The 23524-nt window shown below is 38.1% G+C and overlaps 2 protein-coding genes and 1 long non-coding RNA gene across 3 annotated transcripts; 1 reads left to right on the forward strand and 2 right to left on the reverse strand.

Annotated features, from left to right (window-relative positions):
• Nucleotides 1-322: 322 nt before the first annotated feature.
• LOC110842209 lies at nucleotides 323-2383 on the forward strand. The gene is made up of 2 exons (XM_022087915.2): nucleotides 323-457; nucleotides 1654-2383. Exons 1-2 carry the CDS (start codon nucleotides 409-411, stop codon nucleotides 1959-1961), a joined length of 357 nt encoding a protein of 118 aa, XP_021943607.1. The 5' UTR covers nucleotides 323-408; the 3' UTR covers nucleotides 1962-2383.
• A 1356-nt stretch (nucleotides 2384-3739) lies between these two features.
• On the reverse strand, nucleotides 3740-5654 carry LOC118434137. The gene is made up of 5 exons (XR_004833792.1): nucleotides 4938-5654; nucleotides 4468-4862; nucleotides 4152-4320; nucleotides 3963-4068; nucleotides 3740-3893 (listed from the first exon to the last, which is right to left on the reverse strand). It is a non-coding gene; the product is annotated as an uncharacterized LOC118434137 (long non-coding RNA).
• Nucleotides 5655-19737: 14083 nt separating this feature from the next.
• LOC110841915 lies at nucleotides 19738-21788 on the reverse strand. The gene is made up of 3 exons (XM_022087614.2): nucleotides 21637-21788; nucleotides 21344-21474; nucleotides 19738-21015 (listed from the first exon to the last, which is right to left on the reverse strand). Exons 2-3 carry the CDS (start codon nucleotides 21449-21451, stop codon nucleotides 19915-19917), a joined length of 1209 nt encoding a protein of 402 aa, XP_021943306.2. The 5' UTR covers nucleotides 21452-21474; nucleotides 21637-21788; the 3' UTR covers nucleotides 19738-19914.
• Nucleotides 21789-23524: the final 1736 nt, after the last annotated feature.

Consider the following 23524-nt stretch of genomic DNA (forward strand, 5'->3'; position numbering starts at 1 on the left):
GCCCTTATCTAGGGCAGTTATGGAACTGTGTCATTTAATTAAAATAAGGTTGGCACTTGCTTATCGTACCTGATACTCACCATCAGTTCAATACGTTCGTGTGAACGATTGCCGAAGTTTGCATGATCAATGCTGGAATGCAGTAAATAAATAGGTCGTGTGCAATTTAACAGGTGAATTATTGATTTATGTAACACATGAGGGTTCGACCTGATGGGTTTTGGTGAACTTTTACGGGTGTACCGATATTTGTAAGGTGCGATATGCATACGTATTTACATATGTATGTACATATCTCCCACTAATTGGCGATGGTATAAAATGGGACTCATTAATTTGCATCGAAATCATTCTAAGAGGCGATTACTCAAACTCAACTGATCCTAATCGACCATAACCTGTTTCATTATGAAAAACTTGGCCGTTTTGATTTTAGCTGTCGGTGCCGTTATCGCTGGTATGCAATACGTGTTAATCTAATATTTAATATTTAACTTCCTAATTGCGTTGAATTTCTGTAATATCTTTAACCCTTGGTCACTGCCTTTATATGAATATTTCTAATCAAGGGGTTTTTAGGTAAATGCGAATTTCGAAGTGTAACGCTAATTTTTGATACTACGAATCCAACACAGATCAAAATACGCTCATTTATTTACCATCTTTAGCAAGTTTGCGTAAGCACGATCGTACATTTAAGCCACAAAAGTTGCATTTATGAAACTCAAAGTTCACGAAATTGAATTGATTCTAGACATTTCAAATTAAAGTCCCCAACTTTGGGTACAGCGAGACGAAAAATAATGGCGCATCGACGTATCATCCTGTATTTGAGTGTAGCATCTTAAAGTGAGCCTCAATAAGACGCCCGTCTCATTCCGTCCCAGATGTCATGTTTCCTTATGGAGAACATTTAAAGTAATAACATTTCAATTTCATGGAATACTAATGGCGAAATACTAATTTGAAATTCTCTATAAGCAAGTATGACACACTTCTGGACGGAATTAGACGGGCGGGAATGACTCATCGAGGCTCAACCAGGGTTCGGAAAACCCAACCCCGGGGGTTTTTCCGGGGTTTTTGGGGTTTTTGTGGGTTTTTGGGTTTTTGTGGGTTTTTGTGGGTTTTTGTAGATTTTGGGGCAGGTTGAACCAGAATTCCTAAAATTATATATTAGAGATAAACTAATTTAGTGTACAATTTTAACATGCAATTTTAACCGTTATCATTGATTTGGACTTTTACATCGAAAATTCATGTTTGACATGTAAACCTGGAAATATGTAATGATATTTGGCAATTCAAGTCGCAAATGAAAATTCTCAAATTTCAAGATGAAGCAGAAAAGTTAATTAGCATTGATCTACGTTGTAGTTTAAGGGATTTTGTTTCAATCTGCCTCAAACTCCTACAAAAACCCCGGAAAAACCCACAAAAACCCACAAAAACCCGCAAAAACCCCATTAAGCATTAGGGTTTTTCCGGAGATTTGATACCCCAAAAACCCACAAAAACCCCAAAAACCCCAACCCACAAAAACCCGGGGTAGCGAACCCTGGGCTCACCTTAATATTTCCTTCGCTCCACATAACACTAATTCTTCTTCATTAACTAATACAAATTTAGTACATACATTTTAATTTCCAACAGCTCCCTTCGATGAAGATCCAGGCAAGAATGGAGTCCCCAATCGCCCAAATTATGATAAAGTAGACTACTACGACTGCTCTGGGAAGGAAAACGGCCTCTATCTCCACCCGAATGACTGCACAAGATTTATTACTTGTATCGATAGCCGAGCCGCTGATTTTTCTTGTCCTCCTTGCGACCTGACCAATTCGAGCGGCTGCCGTGGAAGCCAATACTTAGTTTACGACGTGGACAAGCATACCTGTAATTGGCCCAACCAGACAAAATGTCACACTTCCGGTCCAAAATTCCTGATTCCAAACAATTGATAAAAACCAGTAAATCAGCAAGGATGTATTTAAATACACCAGCGAAATAATATTCGTATTCATGTGATAGACAAAAGAAAAATGCACACATTATCATAACGCTAAGTTATGTACATAGATATGCCTATATACCCTACATCCATTTGAGTTTGAACCGTGGCTAAATACTGAGCAATGTTAAAAACGGGGTTCCTTATGGAGCTAGATTTAGCCATGGTCAAACTCAAATGGATGAAGAGTATGCCTGCCGTTATAATAAATTTATGCATATAAAAATGTGAAATCCAAAAAAAAATCAAATTTTTACATCGGACTTTTCGTGCATCTTGAAATGAATGGGTGCTTAAATGCATATGCCTGCATACTTATTAGGATTAGATATGAAACTCCCTGTCATTGTATAAAATTAACTTGTTCTTCCGAACCTTAAATCTGTTGATCTTTTATTTTTATAAAATTGTGCTTATCCACCTAACATAAGAATCTTCTGCCAATCAATTAGTTTGGGCAAGGTCCATGCACTCCAACTCTTACGTTATCATTATCACGATTGGAATGATGTAATAGTTCGCATTTCATATCAAAGTAAATTAACTGAATCTGTTAGCCTACGTGCCAATCAGACGTTATTCCCACCGAGATAGATCGTTCATGCAACCAATTCACCCTTAACGCCTGATGACGCTGGTCAACACCAGGGCTTAATTTATTTATCGTGTTTGAGCTCGGTCCTTGCGACTACCCGTCCCAAGCGTAACTCTGATTGAGAACCGTAGAGCTTAAGTGTCTGGTCTTAAAAACAAGACCCGTTGGTCAAGAAACTATACTTGAATGCAAAATAAACTGAGAAAGAGATACTCTTTGGCTTTACTCTTCTTTACACACCAATTTATTTACACAAAAGCAATTAATTAGAGAATAATTTCAAACTAAATATATTAATTCTCTCTAAACTGTGAATGACACGACCAGTTCTTTGTCCTTCGTCAACTCAACTGCGCATTCACACAAAAAACGCTCCTTTTTTACCAATTTGAGACGCCCGCTCGGAGTCTCACTTTTTCCATGTGAAATTACTCATTTTCCAAAATACATACATGAAACTAAATATCATATTAAATATGGAGATTTATGGCTAAATCCAACATATCGCAATTTTTAATCAACATTTTAAATCTTTAATAAAAACTTTTACCGTGCCATCTTCTGCATGTGTGCTCCCCACCATTTATTTTTAACTGTTACAGGTTATGTAACAAGGGAGGCGAAGTTCGACAAGAACTTGAACTCTGTTCTGGACAGGATGATAAGCAAAGTCAATTACGATATTGATTGTCATACGCAGTATAAATTTGAGACCAATTCAAGTCTTTCCAATAATTCGTCTTCAACATGAATCCGAGCACAACCATTATAATTATCGTCTTTCTCGTCGCTGGGGCCACAGGTATGAAAATAAATACCCTACAAATTTTACTTCCGATTTCTACCTTACCCCAGTTATTTAGCTCTGAATATGCATCCCAGGCTGCACAATCACGAGATTATCACCAATTTTTAACGAATCTGGCGACCCCAGTTTTCGTGTTAGCGACGTGGGAGACTGGTATAGATTTGGTGCTCAACTGGGTGCAAGTGTCGCGATTTTTAACGTATCTTATTCGTTCTAAACACGTGTTGAAGGAACGAGTTTCGCGACCAAATCACGAGAATAACCCCAAAAAAACACGTATTAAAAAGTGAAATTATACGTTCAGAACACGAGATTTATTTGCAAATTAGATGCGGGAATTATGATTTATTACTGACCATTAACATTACATAAAGTTTTAAATCCAAATAACAATAAAAAATTGTGAAAAAAATCAATTGTCTGATTCTGGTCCAGTATTTCTTAATGGAAGAGCTGCATTGGACTTCTCCAACTTTTTCCTAATTAAATAAAGTAAAAATTATGAAAGTTTTATAAATACGTACAAATAATATTGCATTTTGTCCTACCTATCCGATTCAATACGCTTGTTGGAATTTTTGAGCCAATTTTTAATTGCTTCCCAAATCTCGTCGTCGTCAGCGTTGCCCAAGTTTTCCAGTCCTTGAATTGCCTCTGAAAACACAGCAATTTCATTGGTGAATTTAATTTAAAGGAGCGCATTATATATTTAATTAATTCACATACAACTAATTTACCATATATAATGTGCTTCATCCATGATTTTGAAAAAGGTGACTTCGGTCCTCTTGAACCAATCCAGTTGTATGACGATGCATACTTATCTGTCAGCAACTTGGCTAGTATCCGCTGTGTAGCAATCTTTACATCCTTGGTCGCACGTATGCCTTTCTGCAGTTCTGTAATCTGTCAAAGTTGCAACAATTAATATATGCATAGTTAAAAATAGCAACATGAATAATACTTATATAAATACTTATATTATTACTTATATTATAATACTTATATTACGCCACATTATTACGCCGCAATATTATTTGATAAATATTTTACCAATGTGATTCTTGATGCCTTGGCGAAATCCTCGAGTTTCTTCAAGTCAGACTCATCATCCACTGGTAATAAACCCACTGGAAACTTTTCGTTTTGACCACCCGTCTTGGTCCCCCAAGTTATTTATTACTGAGACATTACATAAATTGTCACACACCTACCTAAATTTCCTGCGTTTGGTAACGTGCCATTATCTCTGCCGAAAGTTGTATCAATGTCCTCTGCCTGAGGAATCGAACGGCTTTCCAATTCGTGAGAGCTAGATAAAACTTGCTCGCTAGAGAGTGTGCCTTGGTATTGCTGTGAATTAGTTGGCGATGGGGGGTCACTCGGTCCTGGTAAACTTGATTCGTGGCCGTCTTCCTTTTCTGATTGCAAGCCCTCTCCCACTAAACCTGGATAAACAGTATTATTTATTATACTACTTTTTTGGTGCAATGGAATATAAAAAATGCGGGATTTTAACTTACTAAAATATTGTGGTGGTGGCGGTATTGTCTTCGTGGGAATAGAACGATTTTGCTTCATTTTGGGCGGTTCTTCTTCACTATCGGAGTCGCCGGGCGGTGGTAGATGAACAGTTTTCTTGTGTCGTTGCCCTCGACCAGTTACTTCCAAGTCGCTCTCAAATTCCGGATCAGTTTCTTCCAATGCTTTTCCAACATTATTTTTTGCTTGATTATAAGAACCTTAACAAACAAATAAACAGCATTTTTCTTTCTTATAAATAACTTTATCAATGTATGCAATAAAAAAGACTCACCAAATATTTTGCCTCCACCTAAAACTTTTACGTCAAACGATAACCAAACTTGCTGATTTGGCGTGTCCCCATTCATGACGGCCTTCGATTGGCGTTCTGAAGATTTGTACGGCGGCCACCAACATTTATTTTTACTTGCTGACAGCCAATTGATTGGGATAATTTCTACCTCGTCAGTTTCAACAAAAGGAACTATAGAGTACGGCATTGTAAAAAGTCACTGAATTTCACTGTGAATCAAGGGATAGCATATAAATTCAGTCTCAAATGGAAGTACTACACATTTTGATTCGATTAAATTAATATTAAATCTTCGTACTGCACTCAAGTCGGAGATAAGTTGAACACCAATTAAAGAAGAAGGACAAGGAGATTGAAAAAAATCTTCACGTTTTTTAAACTTCTGTCCAAATAATTCTGAAGGTGATCCTCCAACAAAATGGTGAATTTTAATTATAGTTCCATCTTTTAGTTTGCAAAAATTGTTCCCTAATTTGTTGGATAATTCGAAATTTGCAAACTTACACACTTTGAAACACTCGGGTGAATTAATGTCGACTTGGAAAAACGATACTTGACAAACTGGCTGCTTGAAAGAGGACAGGTCTATTTTTTCTCTTTCAACTAACCGCCGGTAAACTTGTTGCAAGGGGAGAGATGGAGATCTCACCAATCTCTTTATTTGTTGTAACTTATTTTCAAACGGGAAAGCACTAAATTGGTCAAGGGGACCGTGTCGAATGCAATCCCGGGATAAATGTAGTAAATTATGAAGATTATGACTGTTATACTTTTTCCCATATAATTCACCAAAGTTATTAACGAAATATATTAGTAGCTCTTGTGCATACTTATTTTTACTCAGATAAGTGTTAGGATTTGCAAGAATCGTGATGGCTACGTGGAAACACAAAAAATGCTGGTAAAATTGAGGAGCAAGGATTTTCTTCAAAACTGTGGGGCCAGTATATAAAATAAACTGTCTGTATTCAGTTGCTTTCCAGTGTTCGAGATCTCTAATTGGACGTGGTTTTCTTGAAAATTCTTTTGGTATTGAGGTTTTGATTTTTAGCAAATTAGTGGATAATTGGTCAACTTGGTGAGGACGCAGACGACCTGGACATTTTTTTCCTTTCACCCATAAAAATAGTAATTTTCTGGTCACTCCCAGGCACACAAGATGCATAAAATCGACTGGCAAATCTTCTACTAAATCAATGGGTAGTAATTCTATTCTTGAGGCTTGATTATGATGTGCTGTATCTAATTTTGATCGGAAATTTTCGTTATTTCTTAAATTATAATTTCCTGGTGGAAAGGTAACTCTATTATCCAAATATTCACCCTTTATGTCACACTTTCCACAAGAACTATAACCATTATGACACTTTGTCCCCAAAATAAATGATCTTGCTGGGACGTCACACACAATTGCAGATATTTTAAGTTTTAAATTCGAAGATTGCTCTATGGTGTTGAATTCGTTGACAAACTGTCTCAAAAAATTATTAAAATTTGTAGGTTTTCCAAAACCAGAATAAATTCCAATTACAACGACCTGATTATATTCTACAATTTTCGCTAAAATGGGCCAGAATTGTCTTGTGCTGCTTTTATAGAGGGGGATTCCGTCAATATTAATTTGAATTTTAATATAGTCTGCTGTTGGAACTTGAATTAACTTTTCGACGGATGAAATCCACTCAAAATGTACGTATTCGCCAGGCTCCACCTTTTCAATTGTAGTCGATCTTGGAGTGCATAAAAGTGTTCTAGGATCTTTCGGTAAATCAAAATTAGGATGTCGATTCAAAATTTCTAGCAGATCTCCTAAAGCAGAGAATGTAATGTTATGCTTTAGTGCCCACCCCCTTAAATCACTTGCACTACTTTCCGTATTAGACTGTTCAGAATCACTATCACTTAGATTTGACTGCGTGGATAAATTATTGTCAGAATAATCCGAGATGTCATCTGCTTCAAAAATCAAATATTCGGGTGATGGTGAACTCTGTGTGTGTGCCTCTGGCAAGGATGACGAGGGCAGCGGTATTATTTTTTCTGCACTTTCTGAAATTAATGCAAAATCCGAATTTCCTTGCCTTACTTTTTGGAATATTTTTCTTGATCGTGCTTTCTCCATTACTCATCTCGAACTAAAGAATTGTCCCTCTTTCTTTACAACGGAGAGAGCAGCATTTAGGTTTCTGTGACCAACAACACTAGAAATTCTCGTGAATTTCTGGTGTTCGAAAACACGAGTTTCGGGTTGTTGTAATTCTCGGGTTGTACATGTGTTATGAACGAGAAAATTGGTGATAAAGAATCCGTTTGAAAGTCGTTTTTGTAATACGTGTTACGAACGTGTTTAAAAAAATATTTACACGAATAATGCCCCAAACACGAAATTGACACCGGGGACACCAATAATACATGTGATTTTCTCGGTTGGTGCAGCCTGGGTTACATATGTACGCATTAAGAAGGGTGAAAAGTTGACAGGTATTTTTGTGACTGCGACAACATGACCACATTTGTGAAACTTTTTAGTTACATGTCTACTAAAGGTAGAACTTTAGGTTTGTACATGTGCGTATCTATGTATGTAAGGAGCACTTCAGGGACAATATGTACAAACGGATGTACGGAGGATGCACGATGCAAGTTTGCGTAAAATCCACAAATTTAGTAAGGCAAATCAGAGTGTGAACTATTTTTAGAGAATTAAGAAAAGCCATTATTAAATTGAAATTCTTCCCGTGGTTCTTAGATGGTCAAAAATGACATCAGCCTTGTAAATTATGCCATATTTGCTATTTAAATATGTTACCTTAACATAATAAATGAATAATTAAAGTAATCGAACTATGAGAAATCTTGAACCTTAATATGTTACATACACCTGGGTTCGAAATGGTTGAAACTTGTTGACTAGGCGATGTCCATAGACTATAACACAGCTGAGGGGACACAATGTATTATTACTCGGGAAGGTGTTGCAAAATTCCCAGTGGGTGTAACCCTTCAAGATATACATATTTCGGTCCAGGGGAAAAAAGTAAATGGATCTAAAACAATTTTACCGACCACACCCCCTCTGGGGGGAGTTACACCCCCAGGGGGTGTGGTTCATAACTTTTAATATTTTTGGAATCAGAAACTCATGCTCACTCTAAATTCAAAGTTTTGAGGATTGAAAAAATTATCCGGTCGAGTTATACCCATTTACATGCCCAAAAACGTGCGTTTCCGGGCAACTTTGAGGGGGTGTAATTCTGCGCATGGCAGCTACCCGACTAGGGTATTTACCGTTTCTCACTGCCACGAGGGGGTTCTACAACTTTGCTAGAAAGGTCCGTCGGGAACCTGCCGTAACCAGAGTTACACCCCTTCAAACTTTCTCAAAAAAGTGCTAATTTGAAATTATTAAAAAACAGATTTTGAATTTTGTGGAGTGCATACGGGAACAAACGAACTTGTCCAACTGTTTTATAAATTTTTTGTCTTGAATGCACTCCACAAAATTCAAAATCTGTTTTTTAATAATTTCAAATTAGCACTTTTTTGAGAAAGTTTGAGGGGGTGTAACTCTGGTTACGGCAGGTTCCCGACGGACCTTTCTAGCAAAGTTGTAGAACCCCCTCGTGGCAGTGAGAAACGGTAAATACCCTAGTCGGGTAGCTGCCGTGCGCAGAATTACACCCCCTCAAAGTTGCCCGGAAACGCACGTTTTTGGGCATGTAAATGGGTATAACTCGACCGGATAATTTTTTCAATCCTCAAAACTTTGAATTTAGAGTGAGCATGAGTTTCTGATTCCAAAAATATTAAAAGTTATGAACCACACCCCCTGGGGGTGTAACTCCCCCCAGAGGGGGTGTGGTCGGTAAAATTGTTTTAGATCCATTTACTTTTTTCCCCTGGACCGAAATATGTATATCTTGAAGGGTTACACCCACTGGGAATTTTGCAACACCTTCCCGAGTAATAATACACTAGCGTATAAGCCCGTCTCCCGCCGGGCGTGAGTTGATTTTATTTTCAAAATTCCACAAACGAAATCTTTTGTAAGTATTTATTAACTGAAACTATTTGATGCCAACGGAAGTGAAAGAAATTTGTCCGTTGCGCAAGCAGCATATCGGCAATCGTCGCTATGAATCGTCATATCGTCGATATGATAGTGGGCCGCGGCCGTGTAATGCTCATTAACTATGAGATGAGATTGGGCTGGGCTGAGGAGGGCCGGGCCGTGTACTACTTAACTACCCCAAGAAGACCACCACCCCCAGATAACCATCTTGCCTAAATAACCACCACCCCAGAAAACCTCCACCCCCAGAAAACCACCACCCCTAGATAACCACCACCCCAAGAAGACCACCACCCCCAGATAACCATAATCCCTGAATAACCACCACCCCCGAATAAATAACCCACAGAGAGTACCACACGTTCTGTAATTTAATTTAAAATTAATTTTGGACATATTTTGCAAAAGAAACCTCACTAATGTTAGTAAGCTTTCCCGTCATAATAAAAATTGAAGCTTTAACGATCCTAGCTAGCCAATTTCTATTTATCGGGAATTATCAGGCCCATTTTGCTGCGATTCCATGTCAAAAACTTGGATTTTTGACATTGGCCCGCCTGGCCACCTGAAATCTTGTACCACCAATGCTCAGACGTTATGGGATTTGATCCCGGTGGCTCGTCGCGGCTGAGGGCGACTCGCCCACCAAGACCATCAATGCACATCCGTAATGGGGTTTAGTCCCGTGGCTGGTCGTGGCTGAGGGCGACTCGCCCACCAAGACCATCAATGCACATCCGTAATGGGGTTTAGTCCCGTGTGGGTCGTGGCTGAGGGCGACTCGCCCACCAAGACCACCAATGCTCATCCGTAATCGGGTTTAGTCCCGTGGCTCGTCGCGGCTGAGGGCGGCCCGCCTGGCCACCTGAAGTCTTGTACCACCAATGATAGTGGAATTTGACACCTTGGCCCTAACACCATCAGATAACCTACCACAGATAACCACCCACCCTGTGATAATCACCCACCCTCTGATAACCACCCACCCTCAGATAACCACCCCGTCAGATAACCACCCCCCTCAGATAACCACCCCCCTCAGATAACCACCCCCCTCAGATAACCACCATCCCTAGATAACCACCCTCCCTCAGATAACCACTACCGCTAGATAACCACCTACCCTTCGATAACCACCACCTCCAGATAACCACCATCCCTAGATAACCACCCACCCTCAGATAACCACGCACCCTCAGATAACCACCACCACCAGATAACCACCTACCCTTCGATAACCACCCCCTCCAGATAACTACCATCCCCAAATACCCACCACCCCCAGCTAATTACCACCCCCACATAAATAAGCCCACAAAGAGTACCATACGTTCTGACATTTATTGTTTTAAACTTGCTTTATTCTCGCGCTATTCGAAACTTGACTTTCTTTACTTTCACTTCCGTTTCGGAAAATTACTTTCACTTCCGTTGCCAAAAGACATTTCCAGCTTATAATATAGATTGTGGGGGGGTAAGAGGGTAAAAGTTTTAGAGGGACATAATTTATGGACGTTCCTATTTAGCGTATTTTGAATGCATTGTAAATGCACGAAAATCTAGGATAAGTGCGTTGCGTCAATAATATCGGCTGAAAACGTTGTCTAACTTACAACGTTAAACTCATCTCACAGTTAAGTGGTAAATGTGTAGAAGCACATTAAACATTTTGCATAGTACAGACTCAAATTACCCAGCCATGTAAAAATATTTAGTAGTCGCTCACCTTTCAAGTAAAATTTGTAAAATGTGTTAAAAGGGTCACCGATGTAGGCATTTGATATGTGATACCTCGCTGAACTCATTTTTCATACTTTATCTTATATTTAGATATGTACAAATCCCTGTTAAAACTTTTAAGCAGCAAGCAAGAAGCACGTTTCCAGGATTACAATTCCGGATAATTTGAAACTTCTAAAAAGTTCATAAATTATAAAGAACATTCTCTCTGCAAGATTCAACTGGTCTCAAAATTTTCAAGGTTTAGCAAAAAATACCTAAATACAGTGTCGGACAGATGTCTACGTCCACATAGTCGCGTCAATTTCATTTTCATATTGTCACTGAACTACTGAACCAATTTTCATCATTGATATATCAAATTCTCACAAATTTAACGTAATTTCATAAAACATATGAGTTATTTCTGAAAATTCTGGGAAAACTGAGAATCATAGTGCAGAGCGAGAGAGGATGAAATTTGAGCGGACAAAAGTCTACGTCCACTTCACTTTAATTGTCAACAACAAAAATCTCTCCAATTTATAAAATCAGGTAACTTAATAAATCTATCAATAACATATGCCGCATTAATTTTTAAATAATTTTCTTCCAGAAAAATATGATGGCGTCGACACGCAAGGAAATTCCTATCGCTATTCGAGATCTTGTCATTCAGGACTGGAAGGGTGGACAAAAAGGGGGCTGTCGCAGAGACAAATATGGACCAAGTATAAATTAGCAAGGACAACCATCCAGACAATCATTAAGAACTTTAAAGCTAATGGTTCAGTCCAAAACAAGGTCAGAAGTGGTCGAAAACCCATTTTGGCTCACCGAGAAGTACGCCACGTGCTCAACAAAGTCAACGTTACACCCTCACTTAGTGCTCCAAAGCTATCTACCGAGATCAAGGAGATGTTCGGCAAACAGGTTAGTCCTATGACCATCCAAAGAACACTGAATAAGGGAAATTTGAAATCCCACAGAGCAGTCCGGAAGCCTCTTATTGTACCGAGGAATGCAACCAAACGAGTGAAGTTTGCCAGAGACCACATTTCCAAGCCACAAACATTCTGGGACATATTTTATGGACTGACGAGTCAAAGTTCAATGTCTTTGGGTCAGATGGGCGTCGTAGAGTGTGGAGATATCCAAAAGAAGCTTTGAATCCAAAAAATCTCAACCCCACAGTTAAGCACGGCGGCGGGTCGGTAATGGTGTGGGGATGCATGGCTTCAAGTGGGGCAGGAAAAATGGAATTTATTGACGGAATTATGGACCAATACAAGTACCAGGGAATACTTGACCGTAATATCCAGGAATCTGTTCGAAAACTTGGACTTGGACGACGATTTGCCTTCCAACAAGACAACGATCCGAAACACTCTGCCAAGTCCACCATGGAATACTTCAAGAAAAAAAAATTCCTAAGCTAGAATGGCCTCCCCAATCTCCAGACTTGAATCCCATTGAGCATCTGTGCGACCACATTGAAAGAGAAATAAGAAAACAATCTTTTTCAGGAATTCCGGGCCTTAAATCCAGAATTCGTGAAGTTTGGGAAACCATTTCTGAAGATGTGACCAAGAATTTGGTAAACTCAATGACTCGACGCCTTGAAGCCGTCCTTAAAGCGAACGGAGGCCCAACCAAATATTAAAAATTAATTGTTATAACATTCCTTATAAATTACAGTTTTTTTTGTATGTTTTCTCTGACTGGACGTTGACTTTTGTCCATCCAATTGTTTTCATTTTGAATTAAAATACATCTCTGGCCTAAAATAAATTTTTTAGCGGAAAACTAATAATGTGCTATGAAATTACGTTAAATTTGTGAGAATTTGATATATCAATGATGAAAATTGGTTCAGTAGTTCAGTGACAATTTGAAAATGAAATTGACGCGACTATGTGGACGTAGACATCTGTCCGACACTGTATATGCCATAATTCTATCCAATCAGAATACATAATTGATGCTACAGGAAGTATCTATTTGTTATGGTGCGGCGTAACTAGGGAATTAATAACTTTAAATGTCAATTAAATAGTTAGCTTAAGTACTTATTTGAGGTTTTTTATAAGCATAATTATGCAAACATTTGAAACCAGCGAACCACGAATTTATGTATGTACATATGTGCCTATATGTAAGTACTTTAATATGCACTCTCTGCATAAAGTTGGGTAAAATTTTGAAATGACATAATTTGTTGTTTAACAATTACCCGACGAAAGTAAAATGTAGTCAATGTTGAAAAAATTTTTTACAACCTTGGGTAAATTTTAACCCTCATATTATGAGGGGTAAAATTTACACAACCAGTTTTACAGTCTCAAATTACACTCAAGCTGTATAAATTTTAATGTTGAAATTTATTCTGAGTGTCATGTCCTCCGGATAACTTTGTACTTGACCGACTTAAATATTTTATGCAGTATTTCTAAAATTATCAGGCTCTTACTGCTACATAGGCTAAGCTATTTTAAGCAAACATTTTGTAAATGCACGAGCCCAATTGAACACCAACGCGAAAAAATATAATTTTTTTTAGATATCCAAAAAGCTGTGGTAATTAATTGTCCCGCAAATCACTACCTTTTAGGTCAAAGTCCACCGTAGTATCAAATAGGGTTCATTAGTTCTTAACGACACTTCTAAAAATACTCTGAATCATATCATGTGGACCGATCAGGCCACCATTATCTTCAAAAGGTGTATCCTAGCAACACAACTATCGTCCTGTTTTACCTCATATGTTTTGGGGTGGGATGAGAAGAGCGGGAAAGCTTTTCCCGCCAGTCCTAGGCACCACAGAGCCTACAAGATTCTCACTCTCGTAATGACATTAGTCATTCAGCCAATCTTATGGTTACGATGTTATCACCTAGCTCGAGAATTAAATCGTGACCTCACCCATGCCTGTATCGCATACGTGGCTGCAGCTCTCTTCGCAGGGGCGCTACCTTTTCTTTGGTACTTTCTGGGGAAGGAGCGACCTCAGGAATTCATCGCATCTTATGAATCGGTCTTCAACGGGAACAAATTTATGGAAGGTAACCAGCAGAGAAATCCCGAGCGAAAACCTAGTTGCTATTTCATAGCGTAATTTCTTGCATGAGTGAGAAAGAGAAATATGTTCGTGCCACCTGGCGGACCATCCCTATAATAAAGTGGTGTAGAACTAAGGGTGGGTGAATCGCTACATAGGTGACGACTATTTCTTCAAGACCTGCAGAAAAGTGGCAAAAAATTAAACGCCAATTGCAGATAAGCTGGGACGTTTTCTTAATAGGCTTCAGATTTTGTCGATTATTCATTAGTAACTAGCATATAAGCCCGTACACACAGCGACACACTCGCCTCTTTTAATAAAACTACATAGATTCTATTTTTTACAGAGCTCGCCCCCACAAAACAACAACCAAACCTGACTGCCACCAATTTGGCCGACAGATTCGCAAAGTGCCTCACCTACCTTATCCCCATTGGGATAATGTCTCTTGTGATTTTCTATTCTGAGCACAACCCATTCTACGCATTCCTTCGAGACGTTACCAATTTCGAGTCAGTAATTTTCAAAGTTTCGTTATGGACTTTGACTGCCATATTATCCTTCATTGCTACAAGTGTGGCCTTCCTGGCCAATGCTATCGGGCTGTTTGGCGTCGCCAACGGCATCATCGTGCTGTACTTGTGGAGTCTGCGCGTTAACGAGTTACTTGTCGACACCGGGTTTGACGTATTGATCAAAATACACAAAAACTTAAGGGTCATGTGCATAATTCAGGAAGGCCTGGCACGTGACTTTATCTCGCCATGTTTACACCATCCAATTTTAGTTGGAGAGTCGACCGTTGCTTTATATTTTCTTTTAAAGCAGTTCATGAAAGGCGGGAAAGTTTCCATGTTGGTTTCAGCCGTGGCGGTGAGCGTGATTGGAGCTGGGTTTGTTAATGAGACGTTCGCCATTCGCTACGTGGCGGAGGCTAGTTCGGCGGGAAAAATTTTCAAGAGGGAGATGATGAAAAAGTATGGAATGGATAAGTATAAGAGGAGGGTTTTGCGAGCAATGTTACCGAATTGTATTAATTTGGAGTTTATTAGTTCCGTTGACACGATAAAGAATGGGATTGGGATGGATTACTTTATCAGATATGTGGAGCGGGTGGTGTCCCACACGATGAGTTTGTTATTGACTATTCAGTAATAATAAAATGTACACATTTATGAATATATGCCCACTAAAGCAGTATTGCTTCTTTTTCTCAGAAAAATTTAACTACAACACCTACGAAATAGTCATAAGTCGCATGGGCTACCGACTAACGTCCTCGGGAGAAATTCAAACAGGGAATTTCCCATATGTATGGGATATCCCTTACTACTTTTAGTAATTCTTAAGACGATTATTGTACTTGGTTAAAGATAGCTCCAATCTTAAAATACCACAGTGAGGAGAAAATATGTTTTTAATTTGTACGAAGTCTTGTCAGAAAATTTTTGTGCGCCCCTTCCATTCAGTTCTAAACCTGAAAAGTTAACTGGAAACCTCACATAACGGCATTGGACAAATCCGACCACGTGTGGGCAATAATATGTTTGTCCGAATGGGCCAGGCCCAGGAATTGGCCTGGGACCTCTCGCTATCCGGGCGAGCACCTTAATCACTGAGCTACCCACTGCTCTTTTTCCAATCAACACGCATATGATAAATATTCCCTCACATAAGTGCAATATTGATAACGGTAATTGGACAACGCCAAAGGCCCGAAATCGCAAGCGGTTGTTGACTATGAGGAAAATGTCATAAAATTGATATCTAGTTAATTCAATTAACCAATAGTTCAATTATCCCAGTGAAAAGTAGTAATGATGTGGAAGTACCAATTACATTGTGCTATCAAAAACTTTATCTAAAATTGACACTTTCATTTTGTAATGTTTTCCTTATACTGGCTCCAAAGATTTTGCCACATGACCATGTTCAATTAGTGTTATCAATATTGCAGCATTTTTGTTTGTCAGACAAGTTGATTTTATTGCGTCTCGACTAACTTCCAAGCGTTTGTTTGTCTAAATTTTTCCATAAATACAAATTGGAATCTCTTTTAGCCAGCCATCAGTATACTTAACCTTTATCGGGTTACATGTCAATAAAGTTTTTCATCGTTGCTACCGTCACCATAAATTTATCTTTTGGTGACAATGCACTTCTCCAACTATTACAAAGTAAGTCGTGGGCAAAATAAAATTTTAAACTAATGATCTGTACGTTAATTAATTCAATTACACCTAAATAAGCAGCATCTAAGGATTTTAAACTGGTTGAACCACTTCTGAACCAACTATTACAAAGTAAGTCGTGAACAAAATAATATTGCACGATTTTTAAACTAATGATTTGTACGTTAATTAACTCAATGTATACCGAAGCAGCATCTAACGACTTTAAACTGGTTACACTACTTCTGGATAAATTGAGGGAGTTTCCATTTTCAATTGACGAAGAAGAAGGGGTAACCCTTCCACCATTTCATTTCATTTTTCCATGGAGCCTCGGGTACCAGTGGGGTGTAATTGATGTTATTTCAAGGTTAGCACAGCACAAAAATAAATTTCTGATTAAAACAAAATTTCTTTTACTTAATTCAGATGAAATACTTAAGACACATGTTCATTTTCTAGAAACACGACATTGTACGGATTGCCTGAGACTGAAACGGATGCTTCCTTAAAGTTGGATTGGAATAAGTTAACTTTCCAAGGTCGCATTAACACTTCGCGATTATTGTTTCTCGGAGATCATCTAACAAACTCAAATATGATATCACCGTATTTTCTACCGCCACATGGGTACATACATTCTGGAAATGGCGACTATTTTGTTGAATTAAAAGACCTGTTTTTGTCCTTAAATTTTACCTTGAATAACCTTCTATTTGGAAAGGTATCAATTACAGATTATGAGATAGAATTTAACCAAATGTTCAGTTTTCAATGGCATTGCAAAAACGTGACGGAAATTTTTGGTGACGAACAGTATGAATTAAATGACCAATATTATGAAGTAACTTCTCAACAAATTACTAGATTAATACAATTAACGTTTTTATATGCTTGGCCTCACATTGACTGCGTGTTTAACTTCATAGCTGGGGTATGTATATAAAATTATAAAACATGACTAACAATGGAGGTCCCCCAACGTATGCTCACAGATTTGGACCAAACTAGTGTCCATCAATCACAAATTTAATTAGTATGAAATTTACAAATGGAACTATCTGCCAATGCGCAGGTTTTGCAAAGATATTTACATTTAAAAGAGGGCAAAACGCTCCCAAAGGCTGGCAAATTTTTATTTTCCAAATTTGCTGCCCATTTTTCCCGCTTTGGATGCAAATATCTTTGCAACCTGCGCATTGGCAGATAGTTCCATTTGTAAATTTCATACTAATTATATTTGTGATTGATGGACACTAGTTTGGTCTGTGAGCATACGTTGGTAGACCTCCATTGTAAGTAATTAGCTATGCATATATGATTAATTTACGTTTTTTTGTGTTCAAAGAACTGCACCTTTTTGGAGTTAATTGGTGGACAATGTAAGTTAACAATGTCGATTAAGCTTTGTTAAATTAAACTAAATATCGGTTTTTAAGTTTTCTTCATTTTCGTGTGCAGTTGACTGTTTGGATCGTGGTGGTAGGTGGACAAGCTGCTTTACGGTAAATGTTGCACGTGTTTAGGAAAACTTTTTAAAACAGCGACATTGAATTAAACATTAAAATGTGATACTTTCAGCCGGAATAAGCTTCAAACCATAATGAACGGAGGGGTTCTTGTAGTTTGAAATTCCTGTACATTTTATAAAGAGTGTTATTCTGTTTTCTGAATAGTTGAACTGAGCAATCAAGAACCTTTTTCATATTAATAAATTTCCTAGGTTTTTTATTTACACTTATCGTAATGGCGTCGTTTCCTCATGTGAAAGCGTTGATAATCCCTTCCTTATTTTGTGGGGCGTTGATCACATTATCTCGGTTATGGGCTTCTGTATTAGATTGTCCCCTTGTATTAGTGCTGGTTGTATTGAAATACCTCCTTGTCGAGTCCATCCCAGAACTTCGTTTTCCCCGTCCCGATAAATAGGGTCGTGATGGATGTTGATGATTTTGTGGATTTGTGGCGTTGGCGTCGTGATCATCATTCACCTGGCCTCCATGATTTGACCTGTCTTGTTCGTGGTTTTGACTCCTGTTTTCTTTACTCGAATTGTTGAAACTCCTTCCATTTTGTTTCCCTCGCATGGGTCTGCCTCGATTGTAATAAGTACCTCCGGATCGGTTGTTGAAGTTTCTTCCACCGCGGCCTCGATTTCTGTAACCACCTTGACCATAGTTATTTCGGTATTGATTTTGGGGGTATGGTATATTTCCTGCCATCATAGCGTAAAATTCTGATTCCACAGCTTTTCCCTCTAACTTAATTTTTGCTGCATTTATATTGTAGCAAATCCCATCCGCTAGTCTATTTTGCACATCTACTGGTGGGTTCTCGGGGTCCACTTTTCTCCACATTGGGATAGCATGGGTTGTTTTAGATTGGTAGGTTGTCCAATCAATTACATGTACTTTTTTCGATTTGGGAAATTCAATTAAAGCAATGAAATAACTTGTGGCCAAAATATATTCTATAAGATTTTGTTCGGTTTGTTCGTTTACTTGGTCGGGAAGAGTTTTTAAAAAATCTTTGATTTGCTTCACAATTTTAAGTAGGATTAGTTGTATTGTAAAAGTTGTAGCTTCCGCTGCTTCTTTTTGAATATTAAACACATATTCCTCCTTTAAGTCTGTAAGTTTTCGTAGTACTTTCTCCGGTAGGTTTTTGAAATTTGGAATGTTAAAGTTTGACTTTGGATTGAAAAGTTTTTTATTGTTGGCTTGAGCTCCTTCCACGCATTGTTTTTGTTTTACAACCCCAATAAATTTAGCAACATATCGCATATTTACACTCATTTATTTGTGCCTAAAAATTTGTCAAAATCTCAGAAAATCGGGGGTGGGATAGTCCTAGGGGTGCGATTGATAAGGGGTGGAATCTACAGGGGTGCGATTACTCGGGTGCGATTGCTCGGGGGTGGCATTATCCTCGGGGTGGCAATGGTGGGGTGCGTTAACCGGGGTGCGATTGATGGGGTGCGATTGATCGGGTGGCATCATCCGCAAATCGGGGTAGTCGGGGTTTTGAGGGCAAACTGAGTCAGTGTATTAAATTCAGAAATTAATGAAAAAAATCAGTTTTTCAGTAATTTCGCAACAAAATTGCTTATTAATTATATCGTACTAATTGTAAGTAATTAATTTGTTGAATTGCTAGTAATGCCCTGTTATCATATTTTGTAAAATTTGAAAACCCCGACTACCCATGAGTATTTCTCAAATTTGCTACCCCAAAACCCACCAAAACCCGCAATACCTCAATACCCCAAAAACCCGGGGTAGCATACCCTCTTTAATACCGGGAAATCAATACCTAGGTGACTCTACCGGATTTCTAACAGTAAATATATAAATATACGATTGCATATTTATATATTTATTACATATTTCTTAATTTATGCACATGAAATCAGCAAAATAAGTGAGTACATGGGTGTTACGTTTGGTACACAAGTAGTTACAAGTTAGGTTTCAAAAATAATTTTATTGGCAGGTCTTCTGCATTCTAAAGTATATTTAGTTAAGATTCGATAAATCATAGACCAATCCAGTCACCGTGTATGTTTTTCTAAAAAATGAAGATTGCAAAAGTAATGTGGAAAACGCACCCAAAAGTGAATATCGTTAGGTTCTTTAAATATTTAAAGAAAATCAGCCATCGGAAACAATTTTTCCAAATGGGGCAACTCCTTTGCAACATTATGTCTATGAAGTTGAACGGATAATGTTTTAATCGTCCTACAAATCTGGCCTTCAGCTGGGAAAAAAATTTGCAACAAGGGCCGATTAAATTCTGACTTGTCTTCATAACTAAAATGCTCTAACACTGGGAATTTTTCAGAGTACAGAAAGGTTTCAATTTTGGGGGAATGCAAGTTAAATTGAATTTCCAATTTTCTCAATTTCGAGAAACGTGGCAACACCAGGCTACACGCAGCAGATGTAAGTTGGAACTCCAGTTCTTGCAAGGTTTCCTTACTCTTGTCCAAAAAACCTTCGAATCTTTCCACATCGTCGCGACGCTCAAGTAGCACGTGACCTATTCGTATATTTCTCCATTTGCTCCCCAAATTCGCGAATAAAATCAATTTCGGGCCAAAACCATGATTCGAAAGGATGTTCAGGCTGTGCAAGTTTGGGGACCAATTTTTTCCCTGCAGTGCGATACCTTTTAGCGGGTCCGGTATATACTTGCAGTCGTAATCATAGTCGCTTATTTTCAGGGATAATCTTTCCAAATTTGGAAAATAATGGATCATTTGGTTAGCAATAGGAATCGACCACGAGTCTGAGAAGCCATAAAAGGAAAAAAATAAATCTTTAATTTGACAGAATGGAGGCTCATCTTTTGGAAAAAGGTCGTCCAATTCTGATGTGTGTATGTGAACAGAAGTCAAATTTGGTGAGTGTTCTAGCCAGATTTTTAAATTTCGTGTTGAATTGGTAGACAAATTCCTGACTTGAAGTCCAAATTTCTTTAAGAACAGTAGTAAAGTGGAACTGTTCGGTTCTGCGTCCATAACACAATGGACATTTTGACAAACAAATGAGCGACGCAAGTAATCGGAAAACCTTGCTTTCTTTGTTTTCCTGTTGTGTTGGAGTTCATCAGGCCAAAAAACTATTTTTGTAATGGCTCTACTTTTCAGCTGACGGGTTGCTTCGTCTGACCAGTATTTATTCACGAGACGGCACGATTTGAGGGACGGTATGTCCAGGAAGGTCATTATTTTGGATAATATCTAAAATAATGAGGATATTTGTATATATTTATCTTCAAATTTAGGGGCCGTCCATAAATTACGTAACGCAAGAAGGGGAGGAGGGTCTAAGGTTCCAATGATATCGGGCCTACATACATATGTTACTAAAAAGCGGAGGGATAGTCTAGAAAATCGCTACATACGTTGGAGTTATTTATTGACGTAATTTATTGACGGCCCTCTCACTGAAAACTTGTAATTTGTGCTTCGACAAGTTTAAAATTTTAACAAATAGTAAAATTTTGAATATTACGTCCTACTCAATGAAAAGTAATACTTAACTATGAAAAACATTTGTAAAACTTACGTAAGGATTACTCACAACAGAGTTCATACTGTTGCCGCAGATTTCCACGTCGTGTAGCCCTTGTTCGGCAGCTCCTAAGCACTTTTGCTTGGTCGATTTATTCCCCATGTCGTCAGTTACATAGGATATATCTAGGAGTTAAAAACAAAAATTAAGGTATAGTAAACGGACGACATGGATAATGATTATGACAATAGAATTAGTTGTCTTATTGTTTAAAGTTTCGACAATTGTCGTCATCAGATAGACGTACATAAATAGATGGAGGAAAAAGTTTTTCAATTTTTACTTACGTGGAGATACTTTCACCGGCGAAAAAATTGTCGCAATTTATGGCGTAATAGAGTGATGGGAATTTATTGAAGTATAAGCTTACCGTACGGTTTATTTTATTTTAATGGCCCTTCGTTAAAAAATATAACTGCAAAATCACCTCTTGTCAGTCATAGGTTGGCATTTCTGTGTAAGCTTAGGCGTGATAAATACGCATCTATATTACGGGTCCCAATTTTTATCATGAACTGCTAAGCTGATAATCCTTGTAATCTAAATCCTATTGCCGTTCATGGTGGTTGCGTGCACGTTTGTACGTAAATATAATAAGGTGCACCCTACCTGGAATGAAACCATCGATCCAAAATGTCCTGCAGTAATGAGGTGCACATTTAAACAATTGTAATTTGATCAAAATTACCGTAGATCGGCAATATACGTAAATACAAATATTTTCAAACCCCCACCATTTCATACATTATAGACTGGCAATAATGGAGATCCGGTTAATTTTTAGGCTAGGCATAATTTGAAGCATTTTACTTCTGAGTTCTGGCATTAAACCTATAATTAGAGACCCGATTATTAAATCTTTCCTCATGACCCGGCTATAAATGGAGTATCTACCGCAAATATACAATAATAAGTACATTTATTTAAAACCTAGCGTATTATTTGTGTAGTTTGTATAGGCGTCAGAGGACATATCCGTATGTATTGATTGAAACTTATATTTACACATTTAACCAACTATCAAAATAAAATCTATTCATTTCTATTATTTGAAACGTCGTCAAAGGAGATATTGAACGAGAATTATTCATTACGTATCATGCAAGCTTTCGAATAAACATACAGTTATTTTTTCTAGGGCTAAGTTTAAGGTATTATGTTAAATGAAATGGAGAGAATAAATTTGATTGTGTAATTCTACATTTACATAATTTCCCGCTTCGCATAATTAGTAGTTGCTATGTAATTGACAATCAAGGAATTTATGTGTGTAACGTCCTCTAACTGACTTTACATAATTCAATGGCTTACTCGGATGTTTAATAGCAAAGTATGTCAAGGATTACATATCTACATAGCAAATGCAGGGGTGGCTAAGTTATTTTAAGCTTGTCCATCCATCATGTGGGGCGATGAAGCTGCTCTCGTCTTCAAACGGTGTATCCTCTCAATTCGACTATGTTCCTGTTTAAATTCGTATTTTTTAGAGTGGAACGGAAAAACTGGGAGTGCTTATCCCGCCAGTCGTTGGCACCAGATATCCTACCAGATTCATACCCTCGTCTGTACATTTGTCATACAACCGATCCTATGCATAAGGTGTTATCAGCTACGTGGAGAACTAAATTCTGACCCGGGTCATGTCTGTATAGCCTACGTTATAGCTGCGCTACTCGCAGTGGCGCTACCTTTCATGTGGTATTTCGTGTGGAGAGAGAGATCTTATGAATTCATTGAATCGTATGAATCGGTTTCAGACGTACATAAATTCATGGAAGGTAATCAAGAATGAATAATAGAACTAAAATATGCTCAATGTTATAATTTGTTATAATTATGTATAACATGTGTATACGTATTTAGATTTACATGAAATCTATTTTCAGAACTCTCCCCCAGAAACAAGAAATTCAAGTTACAACTCATCGAGACTAATTTCGCTGATCTCTGCGCCCAATCAATCACCTACGGAATTCCTGTCATTATCTCTTTCGTTTGCATATTCTGTTACGACTTCAACCCAGTTTACACCTTCCTACGAGACGCAACTAATTTCGAGTCGACCATTTTCAAAGTATCTTTGTACACTGGAACCGCCATCTTTTCCTGCATCAGCCTAACTGTTGCCCTCTTGATTAATGCCATCGGGTTGTTCGCAGTGGCCAATGGTATCAT

This window comes from Folsomia candida, unplaced genomic scaffold (genome assembly GCF_002217175.1).
Source record: "Folsomia candida strain VU population unplaced genomic scaffold, ASM221717v1 Fcan01_Sc001, whole genome shotgun sequence".
Taxonomy (NCBI): Eukaryota; Metazoa; Arthropoda; class Collembola; order Entomobryomorpha; family Isotomidae; genus Folsomia; species Folsomia candida.

Excerpts from the sequence above, each read along its gene's own strand:
- LOC110842209 (XM_022087915.2), top strand. The coding sequence starts at position 409 with ATGAAAAACTTGGCCGTTTTGATTTTAGCTGTCGGTGCCGTTATCGCT. Across the intron at positions 458-1,653 it reads TGTCGGTGCCGTTATCGCTG|CTCCCTTCGATGAAGATCCA; the intron begins GTATGCAATACG and ends AATTTCCAACAG.
- LOC110841915 (XM_022087614.2), bottom strand. The coding sequence starts at position 21,451 with ATGGGGAATAAATCGACCAAGCAAAAGTGCTTAGGAGCTGCCGAACAA. Across the intron at positions 21,016-21,343 it reads CTGTTGTGAGTAATCCTTAC|ATATTATCCAAAATAATGAC; the intron begins GTAAGTTTTACA and ends TCATTATTTTAG.